The 13,960-nt window shown below is 39.1% G+C and overlaps 1 protein-coding gene across 1 annotated transcript in view; it reads left to right on the top strand.

Annotated features, from left to right (window-relative positions):
• The window catches only part of ENTREP2 (endosomal transmembrane epsin interactor 2), a 559,705-nt gene that overhangs the window by 483,015 nt on the left and 62,730 nt on the right, over positions 1-13,960 (top strand). Inside the window, exon 7 of the mRNA XM_069956552.1 lies at positions 1,390-1,525. Coding sequence (XP_069812653.1) covers positions 1,390-1,525 — 136 coding nt within the window. The remainder of the gene's footprint in view (positions 1-1,389; positions 1,526-13,960) is intronic.

The following is a 13,960-nucleotide window of genomic DNA, read 5'->3' as shown; positions in this document are numbered from 1 at the left end:
TTAACCTTACGGCCCCTGATGACGAAACCGACATTGGTACTGAAACGCGTTGGACAAGGTGGTTCAATAGTCTCCTTTAAGTAGTCATAACTGGATCGATATGGTTTTGGACTATTAGGAGCATTTCTTTTCTGTACATTGGCACATTGTGGTAGCCGGGAGTTGTCAGGATTAACTGGTATTGTGTCTGAATATTGGAACTGACTTCTGTGGATAGTTCCTACACATGACCTGACTAGTAGCCCTCCCTACGGCTCTACGCTTTTGGAGATTCTTGTAAATTATTGTAAATATTTGTATTTTGTTACATCACATATTTTTAATGCATATCTAATAAAATAATATATTTTATAAGCTTATCCTTCACATTTCATTTTCTATGTTCACACAGTTAAAAGAAATATATATCTAAATATTACTGTAATTTTGAGGGAAAATAAAAGTATGCTTGAACAGAAAAAAGAGTATTTTGCAAAAGTAAGTCGTAAGATTTATGGACATTATTCTATAAAGTGTGTGCACTGCTGGACAATTTCCCATTGACATCAATAAAGCATATTATTCCATTGCAAATATGGCCAAATTTTTACCTCAACATTTAGGCCATATTTTACCTTTTTCTTACAGTGTGAACATAGCCTTAATGAGGGTCAGGAGGGAAGTACAGTACATGCATTTTTTAATAACTAATTACACACACACAGATGGGGACATACTCTGAAGTTAGTTGGTGGAAAGATCAGAAGCAACATGAGAAAATATTACTGAAAGAGTAGTAGATGCTTGGCACAAACTTCTAGTACATGTGGTTGGTAAATCCACAGTTACTGAATATCTTCCCTAAGATAAAGAGGAAATATTATAAGGGCAGACTAGATGGACCAGGTGGTCTTTTTCTTCCATGACTTTTCTATTTTTCTACATTGACTTGTGAAAGTATACCTAATATTTTACAAGAATCCATCTCGCAAGCACTCAGATTCTGAAAGCATAATTTTAGAGCTAAGTAAATTAAGAAGAAGCGAAGTCTGCTTCCCAGATAGGAGATAAACAATTATTTATCTGAAATTTATTAGGGCACAATTTATTGGGGCATAACTAAAAATCCAATAACTATAACTGCCCTCAGTGGGAGATGAAAGACATTAAAGCTGTATTTATGGGAAACCATTTGTTAGTTAATACAGTCCAATTCCTTTATAGCTCAGATAAATTAAAGTCTGCAGTGCTGGATGTATTTAGATAGTTATGAAGTGATAAATATAGTGACTGAACGCTCAGGTAGGTAAAATCCGCTTTATTTGCAGTCCTCGTACATACAGACAGTGAAACTGTTGACTCAATTTTGAAGTGTATTAAATAAAAAGTGACATTCATTTCTCTTCTTAGAGGGCTTCACCTGGACTTCCCGCATTCACCTTTCAGTGCTTTGTATGAAGTGTCCATAAACAGTCCAGGCATTTTGTATCCTTCAGAGCTCCCGCCACCTTATGAAGCTGTGGTTGGACAAACACCTGCAAGCCAGGTAAGAAAAATAGTGTTGTAAGTTCAGATCTCTAGGAGAATTGTTTTTAAAGGAGTACTCCAGAGAACATTATATATATTAGTCAGAAAGTTATATAGATGAGTAAATTACTTATGTTTAAAAATCTCAAGCCTACCAGTACTTATCAGCTGGTGTATGCCCTGCAGGAGGTGATTTGTCATATTCAATATTACACTATGTTCTCTGCTGCCACCTCTGTCAGGAACTATTCAGGCCTGCAGCAAATCCCCATAGAAAACCTCTGCTTTAAGATTTGCTGCAGGTCTGAACAGTTCCTGACAGAGGTGGCAGCAGAGAGCAGTGTGTAAGGCTGAAAAGAAAATACTGCATCCAGTAGGGCATACAGCAGCTGATAAGTACTGGAATTTAAAATAGAAGTGATTTTCAAAACTGTATAACTTACTGATACTAGTTGATTAGATTTTTTCTCTCTCTCTGGAGTACCCCTTTAATCTTGTATAGAACACTCTAATCCTGTACTGTGTATTAAATATGCAGCTCTAGAAAAAAGAGGCCACTGGAAAATTATTAGTTTGTCTTGTGTTACAATTTATGAGTATATGGTTGATTAAAATTAGCGTTTTTCATGCACTGAACAGCGTTACTTACTATACAGGAGTGTCATAATGCCAGAATTCCCTGCTCTATATGGGTTTTCTGCTTAAGAGGCCTTTAAAATGGCAGGGTGCTGAGGGGTATGGCTAGCCAGCCCAGTGAGAAGATGTGCAGAGAAAGAGCTCCCGTACCAACCAACCAAAAACTCTTACTTTTACTTCACTGAACCCCCAAAATTCATACCGCCACAGATTTCCCCTAGCTCCCCTAAAACCCCAATACCTTCTAAGGGAGTATGACATATCCGACCAGGCAGGAAGAGAGGCAGGAAGATTGGTCCAGACGTGCGCCTTTTCCTTAATTTGCTCAAAATTGGTCTGGATGTCTCAAGTAGCTTAATAATCACATTATGTGATGCTTATCACAGTAGCCAATCACTGCTCAGGTTTCATAAAACCATGATAAATCTGGGTCAATGAGACCATTTTGACACAATTCTGAAACAAACGAACCACAACCACAGAAAATAAACTAGCCTAACCCGTAATAGTAAACTGAAATTCAGCACACCAATCTATTACTGCCATAGCTGATATAGACACCACACAGAAAAATCCCCTGTTGATAAATTCCCTGGTAAGTTTTTACAAACGAGTTTTAGACATGTCAATTTAGATGCCCCAAATCAGCCTTTATCTCCTGTCTCCCTATAAAGCCTTTTTATATAAGAACAATTTGTACATCTTCAACATCTTCCTTATTGTTGACCTGTGGCCCTTCTCAAAGTCACAGAGACAATGTTTTTTTACCATGAAATCTATTTTCTATATGTAAGGGATGCCGCAGTAGAGGATTTGTCTTATCTCTGGTCCCATGAGATAGTGTCACAAAGCTTCCAATAATGTGATACTAAACAGTATATACAGCACAATGATATTTTCTTCAATCATATTCAGTACACATTCAGATGGTGCAGAGCAAGATTAGATTAATTAATATTGATAATAAAACACAACAAAGATTCTTGGGCAGAAAGTAATTTTTCAAATTTATTCTGATGAGGTCCATAATATCAATGCATATGGGTGAAACATTAAAAAGACAGGACTACATTTATTGACAGAATGCAGTTTGTGCTTTTTATTAGTTATACCACTTACTTATACACAGATAGAGATGTAACCAGTTCTATGCAGTGAAGTACCACTGAAGCATAAGGCCCTTTCAAGCATCTGTTTATGGACCCATTGATTTCTATGGCCCCATACACATATCCATAAGTGTATGGATCCATGTTGAAAAAAAAGGGAAGCCATTGTACATTCTATGGCTATGTTCACACTATGTTGTATTTAAGTAAAGAAAGGATGCTGATTGCATCAGCTTTCGTTTTTTACTGCAGGGGCGGCATTGCACTGAAGTCAAAGCAATACCGCCCGCTGTGTTCACACAGTGTTATGTTAACGCCCGTTCTTTAGAACAGGCGTTAAAATAATGTACCTGCCTTTTATTTCCAGTGAACAGCATGCAGAAATAATAGCTGTTCACACAATGTAAGGTGCAGCTGCGCCCGCACATTAACTTGAAGTGAATGGTTAATTGATTTGCGGGCACACCCGACGGTGTTTGAAGTAAATTAAAAAAAAAGAATGTTCCTGCAGCTGATATAGAGGTGTCAGCTGCAGGAACACCCTGAATGCAGCCCGGCAGTTTAACAGTGTCTGTTTCTAAGCAACGGACGCTGTTAAAGCGACTCTGTAACCACAATCTGACCCCCCAAACTGCTTGTACCTTCAGATAGCTGCTTTTCATCCAAGATCTGTCCTGGGGTCCGTTTGGCAGGTTATGCAGTTTTGTCATAAAAAAAAACAACTTTTAAACTTGTGTCAAAATTGGCGTGGCCTAGAGTACCCATGCCCTAGAATTGCAAAACCCCTTCATCCCTCCTCCCCACCCTCTTCATCATTAGGAATGCCCCAAGACCAATTTCTCCTATTTTTCACCGGTCTGAACACTGCACATGAGCTGGATCGTTAAGGCACCTGTGCAGTATTCAGACAAGTGATGAATAGGAAAAATCTTGCCTGGGGGTGAGAGAGGCTGTGCAAGCCTAGGGCACAGATACTCTAGGCAATGCCAATTTGACACAGTTTAAAAGTTGTTTTTTTAGGACAATAACTACATTACGGTTGGGGGGGGGTCAAATTGTGGGTACGTTCCATGAAAATCTGCGGAAATGTGGACAATTACAGATACACATCCATAGTCCTGTTTGTTGTTGCAGGTTGGCCGCTACAGAGAGCCCTTTTTTAACACTATATTTAGCCAAAATGTCTATGTGTATTCGATATGAACAACTATCAATCTTTCTACTCACTACCATTCTTAAACTCCTACTGTAATGAATAAGCCAATTCTTTTTTTTTTCATCTTTGCATTTTAAGACTTTTATTTTTTTCCCAACATAGCCACATAAGGATTTTTTTTTTCTTCAGCATAAGTTTTACTTTTTGATAGCACCATTTTGGAGTTTATGTAACTACTTGAATAAATTTTATACAATTTTTCATGAAAGAAAAGCTATTTTGTCTTTATATTTGCATTTTAAATGTATGCCATTCATGGTTTTGTAAAATTAATTATTTTACCTTTATTCTCTAGTTCCGTACAAATACAGAGATTCCAAATTTAAATAGTTCTTTTTTTACATTTTAATAGTTGGACACGATAGTAACACCTTTTTTTTTTTTTTCTTGTCAAAACTTCTCGACTTGTGTTTTGGGGTATAATCATCAGACAGCTGTAGTTTTTACTGATTAAAAAAAAATACAAAGAATAGGGCATGGGGTATGAGATGCATTTTGTCAACTGTTTTTTTGTTTTTGTTTTTTTTAAATCTTGTTCTGTTCACTTTAATATGCCTTTTGGTCAGTGTAGTTAAACATTGTAGATAAATATAACTAAAACATACCCCCAGTAGTCACTTAACACTCTATACAGCCATATTATACATTAATTTCAATACCCCTGACAGTAAAAGAATGATAACACTTTAGATAAGGTATAACTGTAATTATAGATATATACATGGGATATCAGCAGCACAGCAGGAAGAATCATAATAGGTGCCAGCAGACAGGTTCTGACCAAGAACCATGTTTAGATAAATAAAAAATACTCCAAGTAGTGTCTATTACTTCAATTGTGCTTTATTCCATTCAGTAAAAAATAACTGCAAGGTACAGAAACAAGCGGTACACAATGTTTCGGTGATGACTTGATAATTGTGGTGTGATCACTTACCGCATGTTTCTGCACCTTGGTGTTATTTTTTACCAAATGGAATAAAGCACAATGGAAGTATGTAATTATAAATATCTACAAAAATATTACACTTTTCATTTATAAAGAATCATCACAAACAATAAATGATATTTTGTATTGTCCACAGTATATAGTTCTGTTTCTAAACAGGCAGATCTGATAATTGCTAATGGGCAAGACAGATTGATCACCTAAGCCAAGTAGAGTCTTGCTGAACACATTTGTTGTTGAGAATAGATATTGATAGTCATTACTTGCATGCCTTATATGCTTTCCTAATTTCTGACTGCATGAACAAGTAAGAGAAATCAATCGTAAGTTTCTACATGCCATATGGAGCCCTGGAGGTAAAGTAGATGGAAGCAGGAATCACAATTGTGTGTGAAAAATGACTGGTATCATACAATGTGCTTCAGGCCTCTCCTACACTGAATGGACAAAAAAAAAATCACATTATTTTGATTGACAGTAAGTGCCAAATGCATTATGTGAAAGTGTCTCCCTTAAGGACAAAATTACTTAAAATGCAGGATGGATTTTAAAGGAGCATCATCCAGCAATTTGTTCTGTAACCAACATGTGCATGCTAATAGTGATGTCATACTTTTCTTGATAAACTGATACTAAAGCCACCATCTCAGCTCCGGTGGTGAGCAGTGCAAGATTTGACTGAATACAGAATATGTACGAGTGTGGGCAAATGAGTTCTATTCATCTCTGAGGAAGGGGGCACAACCTTGCAATGCGTCAGAACACTGTACCTGATTCTAGATGGTTTGATTGTGTGACTCAATGAAGCTACCAGACACCTGGGCACTTCGGGAATTAGTTTTGTATACATTGATTATATGCGCATGGGGATAGAGGAGAACAGGAACTCTCCTCAGTGTTCAATAGTAAATGTTTTTTACACATGCATTTTATCCTCAGATGGTACTCTCTGGTTTTTATCTTTGTTGCCCTTTTCTCATGACATGCAGAAGCCCTTGGGGATCTCACTGGCAGTCACAGTACGGCGGTACACCAGGAGATTTGACTGAAGACCTTATGTGTTTTGGAGTAGTGGTTTATAAAGTCTTCACTACTCACAAGTATAAGAATTGTTTAATGAAAGTCCTTTGAGAACTTGGGATTGTTTTGTTTGTTTTTTTAAAGAAAAAAATTGTAAGTCTCTGGCCAAACAAAAGTTAATTCCTGGAATCAAGGCCATAAAACCCATTTGAAATTGATAGGGAAGTTGTCAGGGACCGGACAGCAGGACAAGACAACACAGTGAGCCCTAAGCTCAGCCCCGCCCACTGTCTTCTACCTATTTGCCACAATCCGCCCTAAGATGGCGGCGAGCAACTGGGCGTCAGTCCCTGCACTGGCTAGGTGGGACACAAGGACAAGACAGACAGACAAAACACAATAAAGAATGGTCGACAGTCCGGGTCACAACAATCGGGCAGCAAAAGTACAAAATCACAATCCAAAGGCAAGGTCAAAAAACAGGCAGTATGGTCAGGGGCAGGCAGCAAACAAGAATGGTCAGAAATACAAAGCAGAGTCAGAATAAACAGAGCAAGAATAGCAAACACAGAACCAGGCAGAGACAAGCTCAATATCTGGCAAAGATATCCCAGACTGAGGTAGTTATATAGGAGGTCAGGGTTCTGATCCAGAACATAATTGGACCATCCCCCTGAACTCCAAGCACAGACACCTGAGAACAAAACAGATCCACTGGCAGGAAGACCTGTCAGTCACAGCAGAACCAAAACACAGATTAACCCTGACATGGCCAGACAGAACTCAGCAGGTAAAGTTGGGTGTGTCTCTCAAGGTGAGCAAATACCCAGTGTTCACACACTACAAAACAAAACACAGAAACAGAATGCAAGAAAATCAGCACCTTCTCGGCCGCACAGCATGAGCAGAGGGACGCATGACGCTCCGCAAAGATACCATCCTGACAGAAGTGTTATAACAAGGGTTATGGAGGGGACTAAAAGCGTACCAGACTGCAGTGTGTCATCTGACAAGTTGTGTCTATCATGCAACATCAGAGGGCGAGCATATAAACTTCCAAGCTCAACGTCTCCTATCCTAAGACATTCCTCTCCTCTCTTATTCCCTGAGTAACCAGTAAGCAACTGCAACCTGGCATAATAAACTGATGTATAGAGAAAACTTTTTTTTTCGGTCAGCACTTCCACTAAAAACTGCTTTTTATTGTAGAAACATTAAAATCCAAATTTTTTTTTTACATATATCTTATGCGTTTCTAGCTTACACCCCTCAATGAGAGACACTGTGAATAATGGACACTTCAGGTATAAGAAGGGAAACCACATCATGTACAACCTTCCTCTACTTACCTGTGGCATAATTCATGTAACCAAGTAACTGGTTTATGGAAGTGGTTTATGTTTAATAAGTAAGACTCTATTTTATGTTCAGTATTTTGAATTACATTGTGTATGGTCTGGGTCTGTCCTATGCGTTTGCAACAATTGCATCTGGTACCTCCACATATATAGTGTTGCCTTTTACATTGAGCCAGGTTATTTTTTTACTCTCAGTGGCAATTTAAGAAGGAGACAAAAGTGTGCCTAGAGTGGGTGCTCTCTTAGTGGAGAATTTACAGCTGTTTTAGAAAATTTGCTTTAGATCACTATCCTGGTATAAGACCGGTAAATATTTCTCAACAATTTAGCAGATAGTATGATATTATTTGGATTATGTAGTGACAGATACTGTACTGTCACTTTGTTTGTACTGTCACATTTGTACCAACCTTAGTTTTCTATAGTGTAGTTCTATCATTATCACTCACTATATATCATGCTCTGTTTATGAGTATAAATGTTCTTGTTCTGATAAATTATACGTCAATGTCAAAAAGATCATTTTCAACCAATGAAAATGGGTTTAAATTTTTGGAAAATGCATTATGCGTTTCAGTGTACTGCCATATACTGCCCAATCCCATTACATGGTGCAGGATTAATGTCACCATATGTAACCATGTAATAGTGCCACTTACAGCCCAATAGATATCTAAGTGCCAACAGCAGAGGTCACAAGACGTTGATAACAATGCAGAAACTGAAATGACGTTAATTGTTTTTTAACCTTTTTTTTCTGTTACTTGTTATCGTGATGATAAATCTATTTGTTTTTACATGTTTTTCTTTAATAGGTTCTAAATAATTAAAACCGTATTCATGAAATGTTTTCGTTCATTTGGTTGTATTGGAAGTAGATGGATTTCTGTAAATGCCTCATTAATCCAATTGAAATGTCATGCAAACAACAGCAGAAGACATATCGAATGCAAATTATCACGTCAGATTAGCTTCACTAATATAGGGAAGATAAACATTTCTGTTCTGTAAATCTATGTGGCCAAGTTGAAATGTCCATGTAGTCACAGATCACCTATTTCTTATAAATAACCCACTCACTGCTGCTCTGAAGATTAACCCAGGATTAAGCTAGGCACTTAACTTTGATCTTTTGCTTCTACTGTACAATAAATCACTGCAGGACCGATAGAAGATAATTTATCAAAATGATCACAGCTGCTCTCTTCTGAAATTAAAGTTACAACATAGTATACTGAATATATCAGTTTACTCCCTGCAGATTCTGTACTTGCATGGGGTTATTCTAGTTGCAAGTAGAGAACTACAAATAGCTAGACCCTATATCCAGTCACACCTGAATAAAATAAAAATATCTCTATAGATTTACCTGCATGCAATCATAAAAGCTTTGAAAATGTTTGCTACATTGCAGGAAAAGACAATTAGAAATATTGCCTGTAAACCTGTAAAATTAGATAGATGTTACACACTACTATATGACCTAAAAGCAAAGTCAAACTTTAATTATAAGTAGCCATTTTAGATGGGTCTTGACTATAATGGGAATGATTGCATATTATATTTAGTTGTATTTTTAGGCCATGTTCCCACTGCGTACGTTTCATAAAATCACAGCCATGATTACTACGGATTGTACGTAGTGGTACCTTAATAATAATAATAATAATGTTTTTATTTGTATAGCGCACACAGATTCCGCAGCGCTTCACCTATCTGTATGTTTTTGGGTGTGGGAGAAAACCTGGAGGAAACCCACGCAAACACGGAGAGAACATAAAAACTCTTTGCAGATGTTGCCCTTGGTGGTACCTTCTAAGGAATCCCTAGTGGCGTCGCAAGAAACTGACATGTCAGTTTTCTGCAGCTGCTATTCGTTAAATATTGACCGCCGAAAACCCTGTCAGTTCACATAATAGAGCTTGTGGCTCCGGCTGAACGCTCCATTGTGTGCAGCAGGTAATTCGGATGCGGGCGCGCACTGCAGTACCGGTCGAGATGATCATTTCTGAGACCGACCGTTCCGTAATCCGGCCACATGCATATGATTCTGGTGCTTTCCACGCTAAGGCTCCTATTAGACTAAGCGATTTTTAATGATGAAAAATCCAAAATAAGAGCTACCTGAAATCATTCACCATATTAAACGGAACACAGTGCCGTAGCTTCCATAGAGGCAGGGAAGGCAGTTGCTATGGGGCCCTTGGAGGGAGGGGGCCCTGCACAGGGAAGATAAGAGCCTCCTGTGTCCTTTTGCTTAACCCCTTATGCACTGCAGTGTGTAAGTGACCCAGTGTTCTTTTACATGCTGCAACACTAAAAAGGGTTAACAATTAGTTCTCTGCCTCATTACTCTGATAACCTCTGACCTCTGTTCTCCTAGCTCCTGCAAAGGTCAGGGGTAGAGATGAGCGAACTTCCGGATTTTTTTCGGGAAAATTCGGTTCGACCGAATTTCGGATTTCTTCAGATTTCATCGTTTAAAGCATCTATATGATACGGGGGTAGTGTATTTGGTTGAATGTGGGGCTCTACATGTCAGTAACACCATTATCTTTTCAATATCTCAAAGTCAATTTTTTTTTTAGACTTCAATATTCACCATTACATGGTCTATGCAGGAAATTCATCATTACAGGGTCTATGCAGGAAAAAGGTCACAAATACAGTGAAGGAGCAGCAGTAGTCATTGGAGGCCAGTGGAGGTCCAACAATAGTCATTTGAGGCCACTACCGGAGCAGCAGTAGTCAACATGGAGGGACAGGCATCAGCAACAGTAGTCAACATGTAGGCCAGGCAGGAGCAGCAGTAGCCAACATGGAGGCCAGGCAGGAGCAGCAGTAGCCAACATGGAGGCAAGGCAGGAGCAACAGTAGTCAACATGGAGGCCAGGCAGGAGCAACAGTAGCCAACATGGAGGCCAGGCAGGAGCAGCAGTAGTCAACGTGGAGGCCAGGCAGGAGCAGCAGTAGCCAACATGAAGGCCAGGCAGAAGCAACAGTAGTCAACATGGAGGTCAGGTAGGAGCAGCAGTAGCCAACATGGAGGCCAGGCAGGAGCAGCAATAGTCAACATGGAGGCCAGGCAGGAGCAGCAGTAGCCAACATGGAGGCCAGTACAGGAGCAGCAGTAGTCAACATGGAGGCAAGGGCAGGCACACCAGTAGTCAACATGGATGCCAGTTAAGGCCCAGCAGTAGCCAACATGGAGTCAAGGGCAGGAGCAACAGTAGTCAACATGGCAGCCAGGCAGGAGCAACAGTAGCCAACATGGAGGCCAGGCAGGAGCAGCAGTAGCCAACATGGAGGCCAGTACAGGAGCAGCAGTAGTCAACATGGAGGAAAGGGCAGGCACAGCAGTAGCACCTGCACCAGGTATAGATCTTACCAATATCCAGACCTTCTCATTTTCAATGAGTGGCAGCTCCGGCGTCGGGTCTTCCGGGAATGACGTGGTCATGTGATGCGGTCACGTGACGCGCGTCATTTCCGGTCTTACGATGCGGTCCATAGATACAGCAACCGAGGTATATGTATTGTTTGAAAATGAGAAGGTCTGGATATTGGTAAGATCTATGAAGGGAGATTTTAGGTAGGGGTACCATGAATATATGTGAAGGAATAATCATGATACGTGGCCATATGCCCATAGTGTGACGGAGCATGGTCATGTGACGAGTGATGTCACTTCCGGTTTCTCGGCATGGCTGATTGCTCTATATGATACACATGATGGGCATGTGTTTGATTGGTTGCATGGGGTTTATAAGGTCTGAGCTTACTACTTGGGACATCACCCTCGATAAAGCAACACGCGAAACGCGCGTCGGGTGTACGGTGAGGTGGACTCGTATACTAAGGACATGTATGGGTAATATTTACTATTTGTGGATGATGCTTCTTTCTTCTCTTTTTGCTCTGTATTCACTGTGAGAGTTATTTATCTATTGTATGTAGTACCAACCCAGTGCCCAGTATATATGTATGTATATATAGGTTCTCCATTCAACTGTTGTTTACTCTGTTATATAGCACTTTATGTATAAGAACCTATTCAATCCACCACTTCCATGGGGATTTGTATATGCTCCAGCCCCCATATTATGCATTTTTAATTGAAATATTTTTTTGGGATATTCTAATAAAAAATAAAAAATAAATACGTATATTTACATTGGTCTTGCATTCATAATTTTTTCTTTTTTGGTTTTATGTTGGACAGTTTTGGGTGCGTATAGACCGCACTATTTAGGCCTTATGTAGGATAAATAAAGGGTTAAGCAAAAGGTAGTCTGCTCCTGCACCTATGTATATAACCATGAGGCTCTTAATGAGCTGTTATATTTAAATACAGTGGATAGACAGAACAAGTAGACATTGGTTTCTGCTCTGTCAATCACTGTTGTTTATTTATTTATTTGTTGTTTATAGATTTAATTTTTGGCCACATCACCGAATATGTATATATATATATATATATATATATATATATATACTGTATATATATATATATATTGAATATATTATAGTGTGTAGGGGAGGGGGCCCCATACAGTTTTTTGCTATGGGGCCCCATGTAGCCTAGCTACGCCCCTGATGGAACACGATAGTCATTAGTTACAATTGTTTACTCCATATAAATCCAGAAAATGAATAAAAAGATGTGGAATTACACTGAATGAATTAGTAAATGATTATTGAATGAATGTGAAATTACAGTTAACGATTAGCGAATGATCAACAGTGATTTTAAGTTCAGCTCAAAAAATGCAGTCACACAAACGACACACAAAGAATTTTTTGATTGTTGCCTACATTTACATGAAACCATTATTGTTTAAATTTGAACGATATAATGATTTTTGCACAATAATTGTCACACGTAATGGGGCTCTAAGTGTGCCCCAGATACTACATGTGCAATAGAAGATTATATTACTTATAATGCAAACGAGGCAGTATCAGATATAATAGTTTGGTATGCCCATACGGCCATGAGGGCTGCATTCCATATATAATTCCAGGAGTGAAAATGTAGCGGACCCTAAGGGCATAGCAAATACCTTTGTTGATTATAATTCCCCAAAATCAGCTCCAGGCTTTGCCTTTTCCCATGTCATTAGAAGAAATATTGGATTTTATTACATCCCTTAAACCCAACTGGCTTACTGATGAATATTATAAAGTTTATCAATCCCTTTTGGCCCCTATCTGGTTACAACTTTTAATGCAGTGAATTAAGGCTCATTTCCACCTGAGATGTTACAGGCCTTTGTTGTCACTTTATCCAAGCTAAGAAAACACTAAATACACCAGCCCGATGTTCAAGTCCCAGCACCTCTAGCAGCAGCAGCAGCTGTAACCAGCCTCCCGCTGGTCGGCCGCATCATTTCGCCCGCCGGCTGCACCCGCCCTAGTTTATGCTGGGGCTGTCAGTACACTAGCACGAACTTTCAAATAGTATTGGAGCTCCCGACATCATGATTAATCATGATGCTGGGAGCTCCGAGGTCCAGTCCGCAGGACACCATCCGTGTATGGACAGAATTCTACGGACGTGTGCAGTAGCCTCTAGAGTAGCCTTCAGTTAAGGAAAAACTATTTTCCTAATTAATTTTTCCTACAACAAAGCTCCATTTAATATACATCCGTCCACTCTACCAAAATATTACATTTTCAGCTTCATGTTCCTTGTAAATGTGGAGCACATTGTGGGCTTAATGGAACTGGTCATGCATCTTACCATATCAGACATCTTATTAAAGCTCACAATTGAACAACACATTTTGGAGTCTGGGTTTCTGTATTTACATGCAGACAGTAACTGTTAATCTATTTGTAAAAATTGACATTACTGATATAGAATGTGTTGCAAAACAATTATTTTCCCCTTCTGACTTTGTGGGAAGACACATATTGATGTAGAATTCCACATGAACTGAAATCTCTCTTCCTAATAGCTTTAAAATAGCATGTCACATTTAGTTTTATGAAAGGCCAAATTTAAATTAAGTCTTGGACACAAGTGCTGGCTGGGAAGTGATTGATGACTTTTCGTGGGATCTGCCACCGGTTTTATGAGATGTCGGATATTTAAGTGTGCTCAGACTGAGCTGGGATGATGCTTTTTGCCAAACATGACATCCTCTGTGTGTCCTCTTGACCT

This window comes from Dendropsophus ebraccatus, chromosome 1 (assembly GCF_027789765.1).
Source record: "Dendropsophus ebraccatus isolate aDenEbr1 chromosome 1, aDenEbr1.pat, whole genome shotgun sequence".
Lineage (NCBI taxonomy): Eukaryota > Metazoa > Chordata > Amphibia > Anura > Hylidae > Dendropsophus > Dendropsophus ebraccatus.
The sequence above is the reverse complement of the archived record's forward strand: the minus strand, read 5'-3'. Positions and strand labels throughout refer to the sequence as shown.